The 26,953-nt window shown below is 42.8% G+C and overlaps 1 protein-coding gene across 1 annotated transcript in view; it reads right to left on the reverse strand.

Annotated features, from left to right (window-relative positions):
* Positions 1 to 26,603, reverse strand: part of mtnr1aa (melatonin receptor 1A a) — a gene marked incomplete at both ends in the record, with an annotated part of 61,303 nt that extends 34,700 nt beyond the window's left edge. The window contains 2 exons of the mRNA XM_084155123.1: positions 26,300 to 26,454; positions 26,551 to 26,603. Coding sequence (XP_084011249.1) covers positions 26,300 to 26,454; positions 26,551 to 26,603 — 208 coding nt within the window. The remainder of the gene's footprint in view (positions 1 to 26,299; positions 26,455 to 26,550) is intronic.
* Positions 26,604 to 26,953: the final 350 nt, after the last annotated feature.

Consider the following 26,953-nt stretch of genomic DNA (forward strand, 5'->3'; position numbering starts at 1 on the left):
TTATTTTAACTATTAAACACCACGACAAAACAATAAACGAAACGTGAATTCCAAGGTAGCACACACAACATACCTTACAAGGAACAAGATCCCACAACTAGACAGTGCCAATAGGCTGCCTAAGTATGGTCCCCAATCAGAGACAACGAGCGACAGCTGCCCCTGATTGGGAACCACACCGGCCAACATAGAAATACACATACTAGATACAACAACATAGAACATTCACAACAAGGAATATACACACCCTGACTCAACATATAAACGTCCCCTGAGTCAGGGCGTGACACATACACACACTTACACACACACACATGCACCCACCTTCCAATCTCCAAAAGCGCCAAAACCTGTCAGCAGCCCTGCTTATCAATGTTATCTTTTCCCCTAAAATACCACTGGAGATATCAATCATAGAAAAATACGAGGCTGTCTTCTCCTCCACATCAACACGGACGTCACTCCTTTGGATTCATTACACTTCCAAAGGTGTTTTCTGACAGGCTAAAGGCCTCTGGGGAACTACAGCTCAGACGAGGTTTGGACGTGAGGGTAGTTTATGGGCGAGAACATCTTTATTTCCTACAGCATCATTTTCTATTGCTTTTGGATGGCGCCCAAATGGCCCCGACGCCGGCGGATCTCGGAGTAGCTGGCTTGGACAAGCGCTGACCAGCCAGGCAGGCGGAGGGAGATTGTAACGGATTTGAAAGTCTATGAAATTGATTAATGTAGAGAACTATTTCCCAGAGTTTGTTTATGGCCCGTTAAAAGAAAGCATACTGCTTGGAAGGAAAACAAGTTGCACCCCCTTTCACATTAGCGTTAGCAAATGGAAAGTTCGTTTTCCATCCTCTGATGGACTGAGCTTGCACGTCAATTGTAAATTCTAAAAAAAAGATATACAATTATAAAAGAGATGTCTTTACAGTTTGTGACATACAGTACACATACTGGAGGTATATTGTATTGTAAAGTGGTTATCCCACTGGCTATAAGGTGAAAGCACCAATTTGTAAGTCGCTCTGGATAAGAGCGTCTGCTAAATGACGTAAATGTAAAAATGTAAATGTATAAATCTAAATAAGTTTGGCAACCCAATCTGCTACTATTACACACTTTCTATATGTAGCGCAATTCATTATGTATGCATTAATTAAGGCTTCATTTATGCATTTACTGTAAATATATATAGGCTGTTACTAGGAGCCATGAGCTGTTATAGCTGTTTAAAGCAAGTCAAAAGTTTCTCACTATGTGACAATGACAATGGAGGACAAGTCAGAGGGAGTGCTTACTTGTCCCTCAGGTCCATCCATACAAGGGAATGTATACCGCCCTATGGGAGAAGCTGACACCAATGTCCTCTGGTGCATGGATGGCCCTGTCACCATAGTGGCACATACAGTACTGTGAAGCACAATTGCGGGGTCGTTGACACAATGATTGCATCCCAAATGGCACCCTATTCCCTACATAGTGCACTACTATGGGCCCTAGTGAAAAGTAGTGCTCTATGTAGGGTATAGGGTGCCATTTGGCATGCATCGTTACCACAGCATCAGGCCACAACAATACAAGCCATTAGCGGTTGGTCAGTTCAATGGAGTGGCTATTGACAACCTATAGGGTAATATTGGCATATCGTGTGATGATGATGGGTAAGTTAAATGGCTTATCTTGGCAGTTCACAGCTACGTGGTTTCGCTAGTCCTCTATGACTCAGGTTATTGAGGCGTGGCTCTAGCAACGCCAGGTTTGTAGGTTCGATTCCCGCTGGGGTCACATATACAACAAATGTATGCACTCACTGTAAGTGTCACGCCCTGACTCTGGGGACTCTTTTTTGTTGAGTCAGGGTGTGTATTTTCTATGTGGTGATTTTCTATGTTGTATTTTCTAGGTTTAGATCTAGAATGTCTAGATCTATGTTGGCCGGTGTGGTTCCCAATCAGAGGCAGCTGTCGCTCGTTGTCTCTGATTGGGGACAATACTTAGGCAGCCTATTGGCACTAGTGGGTTGTGGGATCTTGTTCCGTGTTGAGGTATGTTGTTTGTGTACCTTGGACTTCACGTTTCTTGTTTTGTCGTTGTGTTTATAAGTCTAATAAACATGTATGCATATCACGCTGCGCCTTGGTCTGACCCGTCGATGAACGAACGTGACAGTAAGTCCCTTTGGATGGAAGACTAAATGCTATTACACCTACTCGTCTCATGTCTTTGGCCCTTGTAATCCGCACTGCATTGACGTTGACAGTGTGATAATTATTTAAGGAGAGAAATTACCAGGCAGCAATGTTGAAATGGGATGTCTGGGTTAGAAACCAAGTCAACTGTGCACCACAAGACTGTGTTATCCCGCTGAGCTAAAGCATAGGCATTAGCTCCGAGCGCTAATGCAAGTCTTCAAGTCTCAGGCAAGGTTACTTGTCACGTGAGCATGGTTCACAGAACCAGCCATTTACACCTTCAGTATTAGGTGAATACTAGGATTCCAAGGTCATTTTATCCACAGACAGTGTTCACTGAAAAACGGTTCAGAGAACAGAACAAAAAAACTGAAAATAATTTTTCGAGGACCAGAAACTGAACCGAGAATGAAAGTGAATCTATACTGTTCCGGAACAGAACCGTTATTATTATTTTCCAGTCCATAAAAAACACAAGAAAGCGCCTTTTCAAAGCCCTCACTCTGTCACTCAGAAACGTATTCCAGTGTCTGCCTGCTAGCTGAAAATCTTTACCAGTGTTTGTGCGTGTGTAGGCTACCCCTCCCGAAGCATAGGCTACTGTCGTTACAGTCGCATCTCGACGCCCTACACACTGTCCAATGCATGTAAACAATAGCTTGCCTGCTCCATAGCAAGCTGCTCTATCTGCACTGATTGGTGAAGTCGTTTAATGTGGAGCTAAATGTTTTTTTTTTAAATCAGAGGTTTAAATAAGAGGCTGTCTCCGATTTCAGAGGTTTAGAAAGGAACAGAAAGGAATGATATAAACCATTACTTTTTGGGGGGTTTGAACCAGCTCAGAACTTTATTCTGCTGGTCGTAAGAGTGGAACGGAAGGAAAAAAATTATGGTTATTTTCAGAACTAAATGACTGGAAAATAATTTTGGTTCCAACCACTGCTGAAAACCCAGATACAGTAATCCTAGCCCTAGAAGAAAAAACAAATGTTTAATTGTTTTAATCACATGGATTGAGAATCAACGCATCTCGCCTTGGGGTGGAACTGGCTTTCTGTCTAACCTGCTGAGCACAAAAACCCATTTGATAAAAGTTTCTCTGCAATTAGACTTTGTACATCGTGATACTTTTTCATTTTCAACAAATCTGTTATCCTTTTCCCCTTGCCCAAAATAAAGACGAGCATTAGATACGATTTCTGCTTTTGTCACGATCGTTGAGAGACGGGTCAGACCAAGGTGCAGCGTTGTATGTGAACATGTTTATTTAATACTAAACACAAAACAAACCAACGTAACGTGAAGTCCAAGGCTATACACAATCCAAGCCTATACACGGAACAAGATCCCACAAACATAGTAGGCAAACAGGCTACTTAAGTATGATCGCCAATCAGAGACAACGAGCGACAGCTGTCTCTGATTGGGAATCACACCTGGCCAAACATAGAAACACAATACCTAGAATGTAAACATAAAATACATCACATAGAACTTCCACACACTGACTCAACTAACAAGAGTTCCATACATCAGGGCGTGACAGCTTTAGGTTTTTTTCTTCATATTTTGGCTTTTATTCCTCTCTTGCTCTTTTCCGCTGACACACAAAGACAACAGTGATGCTTCATCACCACGGGTCATCCTTTGCTGGTTTCTGCCTATCTGTCATGCTGTTTTCCTTACTTCCCTCTCTCACTGCCTGTTTCTCTCCCCTTCTTTCTCTCTCTTTTTCTACTGCTCTTCTTCCTCCTCTCTCTCTCTCTCTCTCTCTCTACCTTTCCTTCTCTCTCCACCTCACTCTCTCTCTCCATCTTTCTACCTCTCTCCCCCTCTCTCTCTTACTTCTGTGAGAACGGATTTTAATAAGTGTAACTGGCCATAGTGAGGATACAGGGTGACACTGCCAATCTAATAAACACAAGGAAACGCAGGACAGCGTTCAGATAAAGCTTGAAGGGGACAAAGTGTTCCCAGTGGATATTAAAGAAGGACATTTAAGTGCCTATGTGTTTATTATCAAGTGCCTATGTGTCTATCATCGACTCTGGGTTTGTCCCAAATGGCACCCTATTCCCTATATAGTCCCTATGGGCGCTGGTCAAAAGAAGTTCACTAGAGAATAGGGTGCCATTTGGGACGTACATAGTGAATCAGTGAATCACTCTGAAGACTGGGGGGAGTGGAGAGTCTCTTGTTCACGTTCATCTATGATACATCTGTTAACTAGTTCCAAAGTTAATTTAGTAATGTCTCCCTTTTTTCAGATTCCTGAGTTTAACCAGAAGGCAAAATGTGTCATGCGATGTATGACATTTTCTGGTTGTAAATTGGTTTTCTGGTCGTAGAGTTGACAGATAACCAGATTACAACCAGGTAGTTTTTCTGGTCTTTAGAAAGACGTCGAAAAAAACGTCCTTTCAAAATCCACATATAAAACCTGACCATGATGTCACAAAATATGTTAGAATGACATCATTGCGACCCCTTTTGCCTGCTAGGTAGCCCACTCATATCTGGCTTAGTCTGATGGGATGGGGAGAGAGTGGGGTCAAAAATAAGTGGATCACGCCCAAGCTCTTTTGGGAAAACAGACAGGCGCATCAGAGGGGAAAGCTTGCCAGTAACGCCTTGATCACAGCTACAGTGTCATTGCGTTTTGACACACCAGAAGTACATTCATTTCCAATGGAACGCTGTGTTTGCCTTGCAGCATTGCGTGTCAGAGGCAGTTGCAGTGCGTTCAGTGTGGTGCATACGTTGGATTTATCGAATGTATGCATCAAATTGTATGTGTAGACTGCTTGACATAAATGGTTGCAGAACCTGATTGTTGAATTTTCAGATGATGCTGCATACCATTTTGCGCAATGACACTGTAAGTGTAATCGAGGTGTAAGTGTGTGTGCGTGGGTGCGTGTGTGCGTGTTCAAAACATCTCTTATACTATAACCCGGCATATACTACTGTATGCATGTGTTGTTTCACAGTTCCCTTCGGACGAGCATTAGGTTATACTTGATTGAGCCCGCCAATTTGTGTCATCCCCAGTGCACATCAAGCAGAAAGAGGTTTGCACTGTATAGTACTGTAAATTATTAAATACAACCCTGGAAAGAGGGAGGAAAAGCAGGATAAAGAGGAAGGAAGGAAGGAAGGAAGGAAGGAAGGAAGGAAGGGAGGAAGGGAGGGAGGGAGGAAGGGAGGAAGGAAGGAAGGAAGGAAGGAAGGAAGGAAGGAAGGAAGGAAGGAAGGAAGGAAGGAAGGAAGGAAGGAAGGAAGGAAGGAAGGAAGGAAGGGAGGGAGGGAGGGAGGAAGGCAGGGAGGAAGGAAGGAAGGAAGGAAGGGAGGGAGGGAGGGAGGAAGGCAGGGAGGAAGGGAGGGAGGGAGGGAGGAAGGCAGGGAGGAAGGAAGGAAGGAAGGAAGGGAGGGAGGGAGGGAGGAAGGCAGGGAGGAAGGAAGGAAGGAAGGAAGGAAGGAAGGAAGGAAGGAAGGAAGGAAGGAAGGAAGGAAGGAAGGAAGGAAGGAAGGAAGGAAGGATAAAGAAGAGGAAGGAAGAGGTGAGGGATGGGCACAGGGGGGCTTTTAGGATACTTGTGAGAGTATTGAAAAGAGAGAGAAATAGAGAGAGACATAGCAACCCACTGGGCACACACCGGTTGAATCAAAGTTGTTTACACGCCATTTCAATTAAATGATGTTGAACCAACAAGGAATAGACGTTGAATTGACGTCTGTGCCCAGTGGGAATGGAATAGGCAAAAAAAGAGGGGCCCAGAAAAGCGCTCTATTTTCATCTTCAAAAAACTAATTCAACAGACGAAATGTCTCCGTCTCCCTCCCCCCTCTGTCCATCCCCATGGGCGTTAGCACAACAGATAACAGCAGACTTATAACCAAACCACACAACCTCACAACACAATCCAAACCTTTCATTAGGTTTCCTCACTGCTCCAGGGAGGCTTGATAGACAAATGCCCCTGACGGCACTCCGATAGAATTTCCAGATCACCAGCTTCGAAAAGACCACAGTGTCCCAGAGAGTAGTGCTGTTGTCGTAAATCATAAAAGGTACAAACACACACACACAGCTGTTCTTGTCTATTAATTATTGTCTATTAATGTTTTGTATGTTGTCATGTTTCATGATTTGTGTGGACCCCAGGAAGAGAAGCTGCTACTTTTGCAACAGCTAATGGGGATCCTAATAAAATACCAAATACACACACACACACACACCGGCAAGCCTACTTGAAGAGGTGTTAACGACTTTCACTTTTTTCTTGCCCTAGTTGACTGGAGGTGATGTTGAGACTGATTTACGGCCGATGTTAAGTGGGTTATGATGAGAACTAAGGAGAACGTTGCTTAGCCAGGCCTCGCTCTCTAATCCACTTCTTCCCAACACATTATTCATTTATGCAGCTCGGACACACACACACACACAGCGAAGCCACCAACACACACACACAGCGGAGCCACCAACACACAGCGAAGCCACCAACACAAACACATACACAAGGAAGCCGCCAACACACATACACACAGCGAAGGCACCCCCAGGTCATGCTCCTCCGTGGCCACCCTCACCTGTGTCACCTGAGTTTACCCACCATCCTCCTTGGTCCTGAGAACGTGCCCTATCCCCTCGCCACTGCTCGACTCCTAGTGTTGTCAGCCCCCGCGGCAACGGACGTCAACAGGAGCATGCGTCTTTTTTGGCCAAGGCTCACTTGAAAGAGTTGACAAAGATGTCGATCGCAATGTCACTTCCTGATTATCGTTTTGATGCATTGAGGTGTTGTTTTAAACATGGTCTTATACTGAGGGAATGGTACCAATTCCCTTGTTAGGCAAGTTGTGCTTTATGTAGTGTAGTGAGGCAAACTCTTTGGTAACAGACCGGTTCTTGGCTGATGGTGTAGAAACTCCAACTGACAGACATCATGAAAAGTTTGAGCATATCAACCAAGGTTATCCATATCCAACAGACAGTTATGCAACTAAAGAAGACAGGCACTGTGTCTACAGAGAGAATGAGAAAGCAGATTACTGGTATTCACCTTGCAAGATTGAGTGATGCCTCATGTACACAATACAGTCTATACGACCACCATGTCTACAATTTCTCCGTAGAAATGTGAACAGGGGTTTCAAGGACATAGTTAATGATAGCTTCTCCGCTGCAGCCGGAGGAGAAAGCGGGCAAGCACAGTGTTTGAGTAACAGTGTGTCAAATGTAGCGGTGTTCACAGTGGTGGCGGATTTTTCAAATACTTAATAACATATCAGCCAGCCGCTGTTCAATTTCACATACAGTAGCAGTGGACACCTGGCGTGTGGCACTCTACCCACATTCAAATCACCTACTGTATAGCTGCACTGCTCTAACAGAAAAAGCCTACGGGGCCAAGTCAAAATGGGGTTCCAGCAGGTCTCAAAGAAGCCTCAGTCATACTTTCCGAGGTGAAAACTACTGATACTGCCAGCCCACTGGATAGGGAGAAGGACACATGTAACATTACATTTTAGTCATTTAGCAGACACTCTTATCCAGAGCAACTTACAGTTAGTAAATACATATTTTTTTATACTGGCCCCCCGTGGGAATCGAAACCACAACCCTGGCGTTGCAAACACCATGCTCTATCAACTGAGCTACATCCCTGCCAGCCATTCCCTCCCCTACCCTGGACGACACTGGGCCAATTGTGCGCCGCCCATGAGTCTACTGGTCGCAGCCAGCTGCAACAGAGCCTGGATTCGAACCAGGATCTCTAGTGGCACAGTTAGCACTGCGATGCAGTGCCTTAGACCACTGCGCCACTCAGAAGTCTCATCCCACTTCACGGATGCCCACCTTTCGCCATTTCAAAGGGTGAAACTGTTGCTGCTTTGTTTGAGTGCTTTTGGGATTTGTATTAGATGCTACAGCCAATATCGAACACCAATAAATGTTTTTTTTTTTTTTTTGCACCATTTGTTGTCCAAGCAGTGAGTCTACACAGCATGGGCCTTTAACGGGTATTAAGCGCTATGGTAGGGCAGTATCCAGATTTTCATACCGTCATACCGTTCCTGTACCATCCCGGGGTAAAACTTTATTTGTGGGGGGGGGGGGAATGCACATAGCTAATTTAGGCAGCAGGGATCTTGATCCAGGAGGGGATTGATTGTCTCTGCTGTAACCAAGAAGCTTGATCTTGCAAGCTAGCCACTTATCTAGCAAGTTAGCAAACTAAATGCATAGCTGGAGCCCTGTGCTGGAGATGACTCATTTGGCACATCCCTTTTTTTTATGGTATTTCAAACTACCCCGGTATACGGTATATACCGCCCAAGCCTATTGAGCGTGTCTCTCAAAAACAGGTGGTGTTGACGTCTTTATAGAACAGCGTGACTCACTTTGATACTGTTTTGACTACGCAACAGAAGTTGACTGCTGCAACTGGATTTAACAAATCAACCCGTTGCCAAAATGTACTCATTCCAATCCTTGTGAGGTAAATACAATACAATACACTACATTCTGGTAATACTGTGTTTGCCACGTTGCATTCAGCAAAAGGAACATTGGACTTCACAAGACAGATTCAAAATGGGACTCTTCTTCTGTCTGGTGCACTCCAATGACCATTTTTGGGCAGCAGATTGTCAGAGAGGTGGACAAACAGCTTTGTTCACAACACCCCATGTATTTTCCTGTCACTCAAACATGCTAGGCTGTCCATTGACCATCCAGATGATTACTAAACACCAGACCTGGGTCAAATATGAATACATTCATGAATTTGTATGTCTGATGTTATGACTATATCATGTCTCTCTTTTTGTTGTGGAATCTCTTTGAACGCAGTGCAATTTCTGTACATAATATACATTTCTGTGAAAACACACAATAAAGTACAATCTAATCTAATCTAAATATTTTAAATACTTTCTTATACTTTAGAATTGCTGTTTGAATGTGGGTGTGTCTAGTACAATGGAATAGTCCCAAAAGTACAAACCTCAATCTGGTTTGATCCTAAATTTAATTGGGATTTTAAATGGTTTCCCTCTAGATGAAAATAAAACAGGATGCTGGGGGAATCTCTGCAATTAGAAAAAATCAATTTCCCTCCAAAAATAGGATTTGTCTTTTGTTTTTCACAGAAGCATTCTAATTTGACGCCACTGTGATGTGTACCAATTTCCGTTAAAGAGGTTTTGCAACAAAGCCAGTGGGATATTTAGGGAGACATACACAAAGCACTTAATGCCATATTATATGCTTAGAAATAATATATTACGCTTGGAACAACAATAACAGACTCTGGAGGGGCAGTGGGGTTTGGGTTCTATGATGATCCAAAATAACATTCATGAAATGAAAACAAACTTTGGGGATATCCGGTAGCGAATCTAATCATGCTTTGAGCTAAGGAACTTCAATGGGAATTGAAGTTTGAATCTGAAGTTTACCACAACATCATTGAAACTTGTAATGTGTATACATGAAAAGACATACATTTGATAGTATACAAATGGCTTGTAGACCTTATATAGCGTTTACACCAGTCTATAATAAGACTCTGTAGTACAGACATACAGTGCATTTGGAAAGTATTCAGACCCTTTGACTTTTTCCACATTTTGTTACGTTACAGTCTTATTCTAAAATGGATAAAATAGTTTTTTCCCCTCATCAATTTACACACAATACCCCATAATGACTAAGCAAAAACAGGTTTTTAGAAATGTTAGCAAATTTAAAAATACAAACAAAATTAAATATCACATTTCCATAAGTATTCAGACCCTTTACTCAGTACATTGTTGAAGCACATTTGGCAGCGATTACAGCCTTGAGTCTTCTTGGGTATGACGCTACAAGCTTGGCACACCTGTATTTGGGGAGTTTCTCCCATCCTTCTCTGCAGATCCTCTCAAGCTCTGTCAGGTTGGATGGGGACCTGCACATCTATTTTCAGGTCTCTCCAGAGATGTTCGATTGGGTTCAAGTCCGGGCTCTGGCTGGGCCACTCAAGGACATTCAGAGACTTGTAGAAACATCTCAAGGATGATCAATAGAAACAGGATGCACCTGAGCTCAATTTCGATTTTAATAGCAAAGTGTCTAAATACTTATGTAAATAAGGTATTTCTGTTTTTTATTTGTAATCCATTTGAAAAAAATTCCAAAAACCTATTTTCGCTTTGTCATTATGGGGTATTGTGTATAGATTGATGAGACATTTTTTTCCCATCATTTTTAGAATAAGGCTGTAACGTAACAAAATGTAGAAAAGGTCAAGGGGTCTGAATCCTTTCCGAATGCACTGTACATGTATGTCATGTCTTCAAGTTCTCTGCGGCCAAGATTTATTGTCTGACACAACTTGAAAGATGACTTGAATTGAATGACCTGCCCTCAATCATACACGACACGACAAGTAAACACTGTTGTTGTGCCTGGTGTACTACACACACACACACACACACACACACACACACACAAGCGTGTGCGTGTGCGTGCATATAGCTTGTATACACAACTCTAGCGCTTAACACTTTGGCACACAAACAACATTCTTCTTCTGAAAGGATGGAAAACAATGCAACATCGCTGAGTTGAGAGAGAATGCTTCAGATTAGAGTTCAACGTTCACTCACACACACTCACACTCGTGAGCCTCACTCCACGATTACACAAATCTGTTTTATGCCCATTTTGTGTCCATTTGACGCCAGGCCAGCCCACCGGGTCCCCACCTAACCGGGAGTGTCTGTCACAAAGCAACGCAATGGGACTTTGCACTTTGTCTGAAATATTTAAATATCCGCTGTGGAGAAAATAGGCATGGGCAGTGTCCCGAATGGCTCCCTATTCACTATACAGTGCACTACTTTTGACCAGAGCCCTATGTGGTACCATTTGGGACACATATACAGTACCAGTGAAAAGTTTGGACACACCTACTCATTCAAGGGTTTTTATTCATTTTGACTATTTTCTACATTGTAGAATAACAGTGAAGACATCAGAAGTGTGAAATAACAGATATGGAATCATGTAGTAACCAAAAAAGTGTTAAACAAATCAAAATATATTTTTGATTTTTCAAAGTAGCCACCCTTTGCCTTGATGACAGCTTTGCACACTCTTGGCATTCTCTCAACCAGCTTCACCTGGAATGCTTTTCCAACAGTCTTGAAGGAATTCCCACGTATGCTGAGCACTTGTTGGCTGCTGTTCCTTCACTCTGCGGTCGAACTCATCCCAAACCATCTCAATTGGGTTGAGGTCGGGGGATTGTGGAGGCCAGGTCATCTGATGCAGCACTCCATCACTCTCTTTCTTGGTCAAATAGGCCTTACACAACCTGGAGGTGTGTTTTGGGTCATTGTCCTGTTGAAAAACTAATGATAGTCCCATTAAGCGCAAACCAGATGGGATAGCGTATCACTGCAGAATGCTGTGGTAGCCATGCTGGTTAAGTGTGCCTTGAATTCTAAATAAATCACTGACAGTGTCGCCAGCAAAGCACCCCCCACCATCACACCTCCTCCATGCTTCACGGTGGGAACCACACATGCAGAGATCATCCGTTCACCTACATTTACATTTTTACATTTTAGTCATTTAGCAGACACTCTTATCCAGAGTGACTTACAGTTAGTGAGTGCATGCATTTTCATACTGGCCCCCCATGGGAAACGAACCCACAACCCTGGCGTTGCAAGCACCAAGCTCTACCAACTGAGCTACAGGGGACGTACTCTGCTTCTCACAAAGACATGGCGGTTGGAACCAAAAATCTAAAATTTGGACTCATAAGACCAAAGGATAGATTGCCACCGGTCTGATGTCCATTGCTCGTGTTTCTTGGCCCAAGCAAGTCTCTTTTTCTTATTGGTGTCCTTTAGTAGTGGTTTCTTTGCAGCAATTCGACCATGAAGGCCTGATTCACGCAGTCTCCTCTGAACAGTTGATGTTAAGATGTGTCTGTTACTTGAACTCTGTGAAGCATTTATTTGGGCTGCAATTTCTGAGGCTGGTAACTCTAATTAACTTATCCTCTGCAGCAATGGTAACTCTGGGTCTTCCTTTCCTGTGGCGGTCCTCATGAGAGCCAGTTTCATCATAGCGCTTGATGGTTTTTGCGACTGTACTTGAGAAACCTTCAAATTTCTTGAAATGTTGCGTATTGACTGACCTTCATGTCTTAAAGTAATGATGGACTGTCGTTTCTCTTTGCTTATTTGAGCAGTTCTTGCCATAATATGGACTTGGTATTTTACCAAATAGGGCAATCTTCTGTATACCACCCCTACCTTGTCACTACACAATAGTTTGGCTCAAACACATTAAGAAGGAAAGAAATTCCACAAATTAACTTTTAACGAGGCACACCTGTTAATTTAAATGCATTAAAGGTGACTACCTCATGAAGCTGGTTGAGAGAATGCCAAGAGTGTGCAAAGCTGTCATCAAGGCAAAGGGTGACTACTTGAAGAATCTCAAATATAAAATATATTTTGATTTGTTTAACACTTTTTTGCAAGTATTTGATACACTGCCGATTTTGCAGGTTTTCCTACTTACAAAGCATGTAGAGGTCTGTAATTTTTCAACTGTGAGAGACGGAATCTAAAACAAAAATCCAGAAAATCACATTGTATGATTTTTAAGTAATTAATTTGCATTTTATTGCATGACATAAGTATTTGATCACCTACCAACCAGTAAGAATTCCGGCTCTCACAGGCCTGTTAGTTTTTCTTTAAGAAGCCCTCCTGTTCTCCACTCATTACCTGTATTAACTGCACCTGTTTGAACTCGTTACCTGTATAAATGACACGTGTCCACACACTCAATCAAACAGACTCCAACCTCTCCACAATGGCCAAGACCAGAGAGCTGTGTAAGGACATCAGGGATAAAATTGTAGACCTGCAAAAGGCTGGGATGGGCTACAGGACAATAGGCAAGCAGCTTGGTGAGAAGGCAACAACTGTTGGCGCAATTATTAGAAAATGGAAGAAGTTCAAGATGACGGTCAATCACCCTCGGTCTGGGGCTCCATGCAAGATCTCACCTCGTGGGGCATCAGGTGAGGGATCAGCCCAGAACTACACGGCAGGACCTGGTCAATGACCTGAAGAGAGCTGGGACCACAGTCTCAAAGAAAACCATTAGTAACACACTACGCCGTCATGGATTAAAATCCTGCAGTGCACGCAAGGCCCCCCTGCTCAAGCCAGCGCATGTCCAGGCCCATCTGAAGTTTGCCAATGACCATTTGGATGATCCAGAGGAGGAATGGGAGAAGGTCATGTGGTCTGATGAGACAAAAATAGAGCTTTTTGGTCTAAACTCCACTCGCCGTGTTTGGAGGAAGAAGAAGGATGAGTACAACCCCAAGAACACCATCCCAACCGTGAAGCATGGAGGTGGAAACATCATTCTTTGGGGATGCTTTTCTGCAAAGGGGACAGGACGACTGCACCGTATTGAGGGGAGGATCGATGGGGCCATGTATCGCGAGATCTTGGCCAACAACCTCCTTCCCTCAGTAAGAGCATTGAAGATGGGTCGTGGCTGGGTCTTCCAGCATGACAACGACCCAAAACACACAGCCAGGACAACTAAGGAGTGGCTCCGTAAGAAGCATCTCAAGGTCCTGGAGTGGCCTAGCCAGTCTCCAGACCTGAACCCAATAGAAAATCTTTGGAGGGAGCTGAAAGTCCGTATTGCCCAGCGACAGCCCCGAAACCTGAAGGATCTGGAGAAGGTCTGTATGGAGGAGTGGGCCAAAATCCCTGCTGCAGTGTGTGCAAACCTGACCATGATGTCACAAAATATGTTAGAATGACATCATTGCAACCCCTTTTGCCTGCTAGGTAGCCCACTCATATCTGGCTTAGTCTGATGGGATGGGGAGAGAGTGGGGTCAAAAATAAGTGGATCACGCCCAAGCTCTTTTGGGAAAACAGACAGGCGCATCAGAGGGGAAAGCTTGCCAGTAACGCCTTGATCACAGCTACAGTGTCATTGCGTTTTGACACACCAGAAGTACATTCATTTCCAATGGAACGCTGTGTTTGCCTTGCAGCATTGCGTGTCAGAGGCAGTTGCAGTGCGTTCAGTGTGGTGCATACGTTGGATTTATCGAATGTATGCATCAAATTGTATGTGTAGACTGCTTGACATAAATGGTTGCAGAACCTGATTGTTGAATTTTCAGATGATGCTGCATACCATTTTGCGCAATGACACTGTAAGTGTAATCGAGGTGTAAGTGTGTGTGCGTGGGTGCGTGTGTGCGTGTTCAAAACATCTCTTATACTATAACCCGGCATATACTACTGTATGCATGTGTTGTTTCACAGTTCCCTTCGGACGAGCATTAGGTTATACTTGATTGAGCCCGCCAATTTGTGTCATCCCCAGTGCACATCAAGCAGAAAGAGGTTTGCACTGTATAGTACTGTAAATTATTAAATACAACCCTGGAAAGAGGGAGGAAAAGCAGGATAAAGAGGAAGGAAGGAAGGAAGGAAGGAAGGAAGGAAGGAAGGAAGGAAGGGAGGAAGGGAGGGAGGGAGGAAGGGAGGAAGGAAGGAAGGAAGGAAGGGAGGGAGGGAGGAAGGAAGGAAGGAAGGGAAGGAAGGGAGGAAGGAAGGAAGGAAGAGGAAGGAAGGAGGAAGGAAGGAAGGAAGGAAGGAAGGAAGGAAGGAAGGAAGGAAAGGAAGAAGGAAGGAAGGAAGGGAGGGAGGGAGGGAGGAAGGCAGGGAGGAAGGAAGGAAGGAAGGAAGAAGGAAGGAAGGAAGGAAGGAAGGAAGGGAAGGAAGGAAGGAAGGAAGGAAGGAAGGGAGGGAGGGAGGGAGGAAGGCAGGGAGGAAGGAAGGAAGGAAGGAAGGAAGGAAGGAAGGAAGGAAGGAAGGAAGGAAGGAGAAGGAAGGAAGGAAGGAAGGAAGGAAGGAAGGAAGGAAGGATAAAAGAAGAGGAAGGAAGAGGTGAGGGATGGGCACAGGGGGGCTTTTAGGATACTTGTGAGAGTATTGAAAAGAGAGAGAAATAGAGAGAGACATAGCAACCCACTGGGCACAAACCGGTTGAATCAAAGTTGTTTACACGCCATTTCAATTAAATGATGTTGAACCAACAAGGAATAGACGTTGAATTGACGTCTGTGCCCAGTGGGAATGGAATAGGCAAAAAAAGAGGGGCCCAGAAAAGCGCTCTATTTTCATCTTCAAAAAACGAATTCAACAGACGAAATGTCTCCGTCTCCCTCCCCCCTCTGTCCATCCCCATGGGCGTTAGCACAACAGATAACAGCAGACTTATAACCAAACCACACAACCTCACAACACAATCCAAACCTTTCATTAGGTTTGCTCACTGCTCCAGGGAGGCTTGATAGACAAATGCCCCTGACGGCACTCCGATAGAATTTCCAGATCACCAGCTTCGAAAAGACCACAGTGTCCCAGAGAGTAGTGCTGTTGTCGTAAATCATAAAAGGTACAAACACACACACACAGCTGTTCTTGTCTATTAATTATTGTCTATTAATGTTTTGTATGTTGTCATGTTTCATGATTTGTGTGGACCCCAGGAAGAGAAGCTGCTACTTTTGCAACAGCTAATGGGGATCCTAATAAAATACCAAATACACACACACACACACACCGGCAAGCCTACTTGAAGAGGTGTTAACGACTTTCACTTTTTTCTTGCCCTAGTTGACTGGAGGTGATGTTGAGACTGATTTACGGCCGATGTTAAGTGGGTTATGATGAGAACTAAGGAGAACGTTGCTTAGCCAGGCCTCGCTCTCTAATCCACTTCTTCCCAACGCATTATTCATTTATGCAGCTCGGACACACACACACACAGCGAAGCCACCAACACACACACACAGCGGAGCCACCAACACAAACACATACACAAGGAAGCCGCCAACACACATACACACAGCGAATGGCACCCCCAGGTCATGCTCCTCCGCGGCCACCCTCACCTGTGTCACCTGAGTTTACCCACCATCCTCCTTGGTCCTGAGAACGTGCCCTATCCCCCCGTCACTGCTCGACTCCTAGTGTTGTCAGCCCCCGCGGCAACGGACGTCAACAGGAGCATGCGTCTTTTTTGGCCAAGGCTCACTTGAAAGAGTTGACAAAGATGTCGAACGCAATGTCACTTCCTGATTATCGTTTTGATGCATTGAGGTGTTGTTTTAAACATGGTCTTATACTGAGGGAATGGTACCAATACCCTTGTTAGGCAAGTTGTGCATTATGTAGTGTAGTGAGGCAAACTCTTTGGTAACAGACCGGTTCTTGGCTGATGGTGTAGAAACTCCAACTGACAGACATCATGAAAAGTTTGAGCATATCAACCAAGGTTATCCATATCCAACAGACAGTTATGCAACTAAAGAAGACAGGCACTGTGTCTACAGAGAGAATGAGAAAGCAGATTACTGGTATTCACCTTGCAAGATTGAGTGATGCCTCATGTACACAATACAGTCTATACGACCACCATGTCTACAATTTCTCCGTAGAAATGTGAACAGGGGTTTCAAGGACATAGTTAATGATAGCTTCTCCGCTGCAGCCGGAGGAGAAAGCGGGCAAGCACAGTGTTTGAGTAACAGTGTGTCAAATGTAGCGGTGTTCACAGTGGTGGCGGATTTTTCAAATACTTAATAACATATCAGCCAGCCGCTGTTCAATTTCACATACAGTAGCAGTGGACACCTGGCGTGTGGCACTCTACCCACATTCAAATCACCTACTGTATAGCTGCACTGCTCTAACAGAAAAAGCCTACGGGGCCAAGTCAAAATGGGGTTCCAGCAGGTCTCAAAGAAGCCTCAGTCATACTTTCCGAGGTGAAAACTACTGATACTGCCAGCCCACTGGATAGGGAGAAGGACACATTTTACATTACATTTTAGTCATTTAGCAGACACTCTTATCCAGAGCAACTTACAGTTAGTGAATATATATATTTTTATACTGGCCCCCTGTGGGAATCGAACCCACAACCCTGGCATTGCAAACACCATGCTCTATCAACTGAGCGACATCCCTGCCGGCCATTCCCTCCCCTACCCTGGACGACACTGGGCCACACTGGGGGGGATGCACATAGCTAATTTAGGCAGCAGGGATCTTGATCCAGGAGGGGATTGATTGTCTCTGCTGTAACCAAGAATCTTGATCTTGCAAGCTAGCCACTTATCTAGCAAGTTAGCAAACTAAATGCATAGCTGGAGCCCTGTGCTGGAGATTACTTATTTGGCACATCCCTTTTTTTGACGGTATTTCAAACTACCCCGGTATACGGTATATACCGCCCAAGCCTATTGAGCGTGTCTCTCAAAAACAGGTGGTGTTGACGTCTTTATAGAACAGCGTGACTCACTTTGATACTGTTTTGACTACGCAACAGAAGTTGACTGCTGCAACTGGATTTAACAAATCAACCCGTTGCCAAAATGTACTCATTCCAATCCTTGTGAGGTAAATACAATACAATACACTACATTCTGGTAATACTGTGTTCGCCACGTTGCATTCAGCAAAAGGAACATTGGACTTCACAAGACAGATTCAAAATGGGACTCTTCTTCTGTCTGGTGCACTCCAATGACCATTTTTGGGCAGCAGATTGTCAGAGAGGTGGACAAACACCCCATGTATTTTCCTGTCACTCAAACATGCTAGGCTGTCCATTGACCATCCAGATGATTACTAAACACCAGACCTGGGTCAAATATGAATAAATTCATGAATTTGTATGTCTGATGTTATGACTATATCATGTCTCTCTTTTTGTTGTGGAATCTCTTTGAACACAGTGCAATTTCTGTACATAATATACATTTCTGTGAAAACACACAATAAAGTACAATCTAATCTAATCTAAATATTTTAAATACTTTCTTATACTTTAGAATTGCTGTTTGAATGTGGGTGTGTCTAGTACAATGGAATAGTCCCAAAAGTACAAACCTCAATCTGGTTTGATCCAAAGTTTAATTGGGATTTAAAATGGTTTCCCTCTAGATGAAAATAAAACAGGATGCTGGGGGAATCTCTGCAATTAGAAAATATCAATTTCCCTCCAAAAATAGGATTTGTCTTTTGTTTTTCACAGAAGCGTTCTAATTTGACGCCACTCTGGTGTGTACCAATTTCCGTTAAAGAGGTTTTGCAACAAAGCCAGTGGGATATTTAGGGATGGTAAACACTTGTCGTAAATGGAGACATACACAAAGCACTTAATGCCATATTATATGCTTAGAAATAATGTATTACGCTTGGAACAACAATAACAGACTCTGGAGGGGCAGTGGGGTTTGGGTTCTATGATGATCCAAAATAACATTCATGAAATGAAAACAAACTTTGGGGATATCCGGTAGCGAATCTAATCATGCTTTGAGCTAAGGAACTTCAATGGGAATTGAAGTTTGAATCTGAAGTTTACCACAACATCATTGAAACTTGTAATGTGTATACATGAAAAGACATACATTTGATAGTATACAAATGGCTTGTAGACCTTATATAGCGTTTACACCAGAGTCTATAATAAGACTCTGTAGTACAGACATACAGTGCATTTGGAAAGTATTCAGACCCTTTTACTTTTTCCACATTTTGTTACGTTACAGCCTTATTCTAAAATTGATAAAATTGTTTTTTCCCCTCATCAATCTACACACAATACCCCATAATGACTAAGCAAAAACAGGATTTTAGAAATGTTAGCAATTTAAAAAATGCAAACAAAATTAAATATCACATTTACATAAGTATTCAGACCCTTTACTCAGTACATTGTTAAAGCACATTTGGCAGCGATTACAGCCTTGAGTCTTCTTGGGTATGACGCTACAAGCTTGGCACACCTGTATTTGGGGAGTTTCTCCCATCCTTCTCTGCAGATCCTCTCAAGCTCTGTCAGGTTGGATGGGGACCTGCACATCTATTTTCAGGTCTCTCCAAAGATGTTCGATTGGGTTCAAGTCCGGGCTCTGGCTGGGCCACTCAAGGACATTCAGAGACTTGTAGAAACATCTCAAGGATGATCAATAGAAACAGGATGCACCTGAGCTCAATTTCGATTTTAATAGCAAAGTGTCTGAATACTTATGTAAATAAGGTATTTCTGTTTTTTATTTGTAATCCATTTGAAAAAAATTCCAAAAACCTATTTTCGCTTTGTCATTATGGGGTATTGTGTGTAGATTGATGATAAAAAAATGTTTTCATCAATTTTAGAATAAGGCTGTAATGTAACAAAATGTAGAAAAGGTCAAGGGGTCTGAATCCTTTCCGAATGCACTGTACATGTATGTCATGTCTTCAAGTTCTCTGCTGCCAAGATTTATTGTCTAACACAACTTGAAAGATGACTTGAATTGAATGACCTGCCCTCAATCATACACGAAACGACAAGTAAACACTGTTGTTGTGCCTGGTGTACTACACACACACACACACACACACACACACACACAAGCGTGTGCGTGCATATAGCTTGTATACACAACTCTAGCGCTTAAAACTTTGGCACACAAACAACATTCTGCTTCTGAAAGGATGGAAAACAATGCAACATTGCTGGGTTAAGAGAGAGTGCTTCAGATTAGAGTTCAATGTGCACTCACACACACTCACTCTCGTGAGCCTCACTCCACGATTACACAAATCTGTTTTATGGCCATTTTGACCCATTTGACGCCAGGCCAGCCCACCGGGTCCCCACCTAACCGGGAGTGTCTGTCACAAAGCAACGCAATGGGACTTTGCACTTTGTCTGAAATATTTAAATATCCGCTGTGGAGAAAATAGGCATGGGCAGTGTCCCAAATGGCTCCCTATTCACTGCACTACTTTTGACCAGAGCCCTATGGGGTGCCATTTGGGACACATATACAGTACCAGTCAAAGGTTTGGACACACCTACTCATTCAAGGGTTTTTATTTATTTGGACTATTTTCTACATTGTAAAATAACAGTGAAGACATCAAAAGTGTGAAATAACAGATATGGAATCATGTAGTAACCAAAAAATTGTTAAACAAATCAAAATATATTTTTGATTTTTGATTTTTCAAAGTAGCCACCCTTTGCCTTGATGACAGTTTTGCACACTCTTGGAATTCTCTCAACCAGCTTCACCTGGAATGCTTTTCCAACAGTCTTGAAGGAATTCCCACATTTGCTGAGCACTTGTTGGCTGCTGTTCCTTCACTCTGCGGTCTAACTCATCCCAAACTATCTCAACTGGGTTGAGGTCGGGGGATTGTGGAGGCCAGGTCATCTGATGCAGCACTCCATCCCTCTCTTTCTTGGTCAAATAGCCCTTACACAGCCTGGAGGTGTGTTTTGGGTCATTGTCCTGTTGAAAAACAAATGATAGTCCCACTAAGCGCAAACCAGATGGGATAGCGTATCACTGCAGAATGCTGTGGTAGCCATGCTGGTTAAGTGTGCCTTGAATTCTAAATAAGTCATTGACAATGTCGCCAGCAAAGCACCCCCCACCATCACACCTCCTCCTCCTCCATGCTTCACGGTGGGAACCACACATGCAGAGATCATCCGTTCACCTACATTTACATTTTTACATTTTAGTCATTTAGCAGACGCTCTTATCCAGAGTGACTTACAGTTAGTGAGTGCATGCATTTTCATACTGGCCCCCTATGGGAAACGAACCCACAACCCTGGCGTTGCAAGCACCAAGCTCTACCAACTGAGCTACAGGGGACGTACTCTGCTTCTCACAAAGACATGGCAGTTGGAACCAAAAATCTCAAATTTGGACTCATAAGACCAAAGGATAGATTTCCACCGGTCTAATGTCCATTGCTCGTGTTTCTTGGCCCAAGCAAGTCTCTTTTTCTTATTGGTGTCCGTTAGTAGTGGTTTCTTTGCAGCAATTCGACCATGAAGGCCTGATTCACGCAGTCTCCTCTGAACAGTTGATGTTAAGATGTGTCTGTTACTTGAACTCTGTGAAGCATTTATTTGGGCTGCAATTTCTGAGGCTGGTAACTCTAATGAACTTATCCTCTACGGCAATGGTAACTCTGGGTCTTCCTTTCCTGTGGCGGTCCTCATGAGAGCCAGTTTCATCATAGCACTTGATGGTTTTTGCGACTGCACTTGAGAAACTTTCAAATTTCTTGAAATGTTGCGTATTGACTGACCTTCATGTCTTAAAGTAATGATGGACTGTCGTTTCTCTTTGCTTATTTAGAGCAGTTCTTGCCATAATATGGACTTGGTATTTTACCAAATAGGGCAATCTTCTGTATACCACCCCTACCTTGTCACTACACAATAGATTGGCTCAAACACATTAAGAAGGAAAGAAATTCCACAAATTAACTTTTAACAAGGCACACCTGTTAATTGAAATGCATTCCGGGTGACTACCTCATGAAGCTGGTTGAGAGAATACCAAGAGTGTGCAAAGCTGTCATCAAGGCAAAGGGTGGCTACTTGAAGCTACTTGGTTACTATATGATTCCATATATGTTATTTCATCGCTTTGATGTCTTCACTATTATTCTGCAATGTAGAAAATTTTTAAAATAAAGAAAAACCCTGGAATGAGTAGGTGTGTCCAAACTTTTGACTGGTACTGTACATGGAAACTCGCATGGAATTCAAACCCATTCTGTTATTTTAATTTATTCCCATGCCTGTGTTTTCCCATACCACAAAATCCCATTTTGGTCAGCATCAACAAACAAACTTTAGCTGTCTGCGGTTTAATAATAATAATAATAATAATATGCCATTTAGGTTTATCCATAGCTCTCAGACTGCTCGAGGAGCCAAGTCACATTCCGTGTTTACATTGACAAATCTAACTGACACACACATTCCGTTCCATCCCGTAAATAACAACCACGCCAAACATTATGTAGCCTGTGCAACAACTCCATGCGAATAGCCCTAGAAAGTACAAAGGAAAAGTTTCTGTGTCAATCAATATGGTCGCCATGAGGCATGCGATTTGCCAATGCATTATTATTTTTATTTTTTTGCTTGAATAGAAGGGAAAATTGTGAGGGCTTTGAGTTGGACATGCACCATCTTTGGGAACTGGGCTTTGAAATTGCAAACGCTCCTGAAAGGCACGAACCTAAGGATACAGGGAAACCAGGTGACTGGCCTGCTTAAGGGATGTTAGTATTCGCCAAACACTGTTGTAGAAAAAGTGTTAGAGAGATACATAATTTTTTCAAATGGCTCAATTGAAGCCTGTGACATAGGTCCATTATTGATGATGTCATACAGAGCCAATTATTGTTGTGTAGAAAGCTGACAAAAGACTGAATGGATATTCATGTCATTGTAAATGGTTTAATTCAAAGCAGATATTCTAACTAAGGTTGGGTGGTATTTCATACCTTCATACCGTTCCTGTACCATACTGGGGTGTACGGTATTACCGGAAGTGCAGGCAAGGGGCGCTATTTCTTTCCAATAATTAAAATAAAATAAAATAAAAGAATTTAGGCAGCAGGGATCTTGATCCAGGAAGGGATAAATTGTTTCTGCTGTAACCAAGAAGCTTGATCTTGCAAGTTAGCCACTTAGCTAGAAAGTTAGCAAACCAAATGCCTTGCTGGAGCCCTCAGCTGGAGATAATTTATTGGGCACGTCTTAGATTAATTTATAGTTAGTTTTAAGCAGTGGCGTAGCAAGGATTTGCAAAGATTTGCAACTATAATGACAACGCAAGGAGATAACTGACAAATCAAACAATAACTTTAGGGTGAGTATGTACAAGGAAAAATAGGACACCAGCTACTCTGAACCACCAATAATGGCTTCATCTCAATAGTCTAAAGTCGTTTCCTCGACTTGTCTCCTTTCCTTCATCTGCACTGATGTGAAAGGACTGGACTCGACAGGTGAAGCAATTTAATAATTCGGGACTACCATTAGGCCTTTCAGATCAGTGCAAATGAAGGACATGAGACAAGGAGTGTGCGCCACTTTAGACTGTTGAGATGCAGCCATTATTGACGCAGAAGAAGGAGAGGGAGCCACATGAGACTATTGAGATGCACCCAGAGAGACTGCACTTGCTAAATCAATTGAACTGCTTCCGCCCCTACTTTGTGCACTCACATTTAAATGAGTCGGCCCTCCCCTCCTCAAAGATGTGCTCCCTAAATAAGTATCTGTGTTTGTCACAGACTGGGCACCATAAAATGTGATCAAACCTGTAACATCACATACCAAATAAAAAATGTGATTTTTTCTGCACCTGACGGAATATTCGATTCTATTTACTGTATGTAACGTTCTATCTGTATAAACTATTAAAAGACTCAAATCCAGGAAATGGCGATTGTGCAATTCCGTGTACTTTTATATCAAATGAAAGTGATTATAATGATAAATCAGGATGGAGAAGAGGGTGGGAGGAGGAATTACAGGAAGTCTTATTAATAATCATATTCATCACATTGGGGGAGGGCCTTAATATGACTGGCACAAATCAATTTTTCTTAAATCACTAAAAAGATGCTTTGCGTTTGACATTGGTATGCACATTAGGTCTATGCTGTGTCAAACAAACACAACTAATATTTATTTTTATTTTATTTCACCTTTATTTAACCAGGTAAGCCAGTTGAGAACAAGTTCTCATTTACAACTGCGACCTGGCCAAGATAAAGCAAAGCAGTGCGATAAAAACAACAACACAGAGTTACATATGGGGTAAAAAAACAGAAAGTCAAAAAATACAACAGAAAATATATATACAGTGTGTGCAAATGTAGCAAGTTATGGAGGTAAGGCAATAAATAGGCTATAGTGCAAAATAATTACAATAGTATTAACACTGGAATGCTAGATGTGCAAGAGATTATGTGCAAATAGAGATACTGGGGTACAAAATAGCAAAATAAATAACAATATAGGGATGAGGTAGTTGGGTGGGCTAATTTCAGATGGGCTGTGTACAGGTGCAGTGATCGGTAAGGTGCTCTGACAACTGATGCTTAATGTTAGTGAGGGAGATAAGAGTCTCCAGCTTCAGAGATTTTTGCAATTCGTTCCAGTCATTGGCAGCAGAGAACTGGAAGGAATGGTGGCCAAAGGAGGTGTTGGCTTTGGGGATGACCAGTGAGATATACCTGCTGGAGCGCAGACTACGGGTGGGTGCTGCTATGGTGACCAATGAGCTAAGATAAGGCGGGGATTTGCTTAGCAGTGATTTATAGATGGCCTGGAGCCAGTGGGTTTGACGACGAACATGTAGTGAGGATCAGCCAACAAGAGCGTACAGGTCACAGTGGTGGGTAGTGTATGGGGCTTTGGATACAAAACGGATGGCACTGTGATAGACTACATCCAATTTGCTGAGTAGAGTATTGGAGGCTATTTTGTAAATGACATTGCCGAAGTCAAAGATCGGTAGGATAGTCAGTTTTACGAGGGCATGTTTGGCAGCATGAGTGAAGGAGGCTTTGTTGCGAAATAGGAAGCCGAATCTAGATTTAACTTTGGATTGGAGATTCTTTATGTGAGTCTGGAAGGAGAGTTTACAGTCTAACCAGACACCTGGTTCATCAAAGAAAATAAAACTAATTTGGGGGCTAAGAAATAGTCATTTAGCTAGATACACATTCCAGTAAACTATAAGCCCTTAAATCTGTCTACCATGTGGATTCATCTAGAATTCCAATCTGTCATTGAATGGCCAGAGCGGCACCGGAGCGCAAAGCATGTCCATTTGGTATTTGGAGAACACACCGGTCTGTAATAATGTAGGACTAAATATCTATTTTCTCAACAGCTTAACTTCTATCTGGCGCACATTTTATCTGTAGCCTATCAAATCACAATGTTATTACTGAAGATATTTTCTTTTTATGATATGTATTTTATTGGGTTTTCTCACACAAGAATGTCAGGTTCTTATCAGAGGGTTACAGCAGTACTGTACTTTGGAATATAATCATTAAGACATGAAATATCCAAACATATGTTAAACAATCACACCACAGTACAATACTATAATGCATTTAAAATATCCATACTGTATACAACATTATCCTACATTATAATATCAAACACATTCCGTATCCAATCTGGTGATAATAGGCTGGTCTAGACAGAGCAGCCCCACTCCGATCCCAATTCATAAAACCCAAGTGCGCACGTGACGCATGTTCCGTCACCAAATCCAATTTTTCCATTGAAAAATAAAACGGATAGTTGAAGATGTTCTCATTCAGACTTCCCAGTTTAGTTACATGATTGATAGGATGTGAAACACAATCCCCAACTAAGCATGCGGAGCCTGTGTCGCACGTTTGCTAAAATACACTGCTGTCCATCCTATAGTTTCTCTAGAGTGGCTCCGGGCGGCGCGTGTCAATCAATCTCCGCGAGTCTATTTTTCATTCTTGGAAGAACCTCATTCGTTGACCCTCTCTATCTATTCTTTCTTCTTTGCTCGCTCGGAGATTAAACAGATAATTATTTTGTTAGACATGGTTATTCGGTCTGGTCAGAGCAGCTTACGCATCCACAGACGGTTATGATTCGAGGGCGAGAATCTAACTTCCATGACATGCCTATTTAGCCAACGCGCAGGCATCCTTGACTAGCCTATATAAAACGTACCTGTATACAACATACATTGTCTGGGGTATAAGATCATAGGGTATAAGATCAGGCTACCAACATTGGCACGGCATCCTCTATAACGCGCGGGTAGCAACCTCCAAATGCCACCGGTCCATTACTTTCACCGTAGCTTTAAGCCAAAGCTAAATTAATTGGGATAGACCAGTGCATTTTATTGATTTTCATCGATGTAGGTATTACGCCTATCACAAATTCTGAATCACAAATTAGTCTACTTTTCTTGTTCATTTCGACATTTGCGCGCGAACAGCGTACACAGCTTTACCCAAACGCAGAACTGCCTGTCCTTTATTGTTGTCATATTTCGTACTCAAATGTATCAAAACAACACTTTGAAACTTGTTTATAAACACAATACAATACTTTGGCTACTCCGACCTCGTACGCAATAGTATACATTACTCACCTGCATTCCTTAGCTTCTTATTCCGGTAGACAGAGAAGATCACCAAAAGGTTGCCCAAAATATCAACCACGATAGTGAATATCAGGAAGCACCCCAAAGTTGTAGTAACCCACGGAGGGCGATTCAACACTTCCTCATACGGGTCCAGCGACGACCTGTTCAGATAAGACCCATTTATAATCATTGTATATTTTGTAACTTTCCAAATTAGCGAAATAAACGTGCCGCCCGTCCCATAATATGTAGTCTACATTTTGGATACAGGGATGCGGTGGTATTCTCCCGTGGCTTTCTTCCTCTCCATATTGCCCCTTACAGCTCCCGTAGAGAACGATCTGTTTTTCCTTCTAGTCACAATGCTCGTGTGTCAGAGTCTACACTTATATGGCAATATGTGTACCCCATCACATTGTTGGTATGTGACATTCAGAGGAAACTTCAGACCTTCCCATGTTTAACAGGATGTGATTACAGTGAGCCCGTAGTGGTTGGATGACGGAGAGGTGGTAGCCTAATGCTGCCTCTCAGCGGCCGAAAGCGTGAAAAACAGTGGACGGCACGCGGCGACACTCGTTTACAGTCTTTTGAAGCCTGGCTGTGAGCTCTCATTGCAGATATTGCTTTGCTTCCAGCGACTATTCGTTCCTTTATTCA

This window comes from Coregonus lavaretus, assembly GCF_964263955.1.
Source record: "Coregonus lavaretus genome assembly, chromosome: 38".
In the NCBI taxonomy this organism is placed as follows: Eukaryota; Metazoa; Chordata; class Actinopteri; order Salmoniformes; family Salmonidae; genus Coregonus; species Coregonus lavaretus.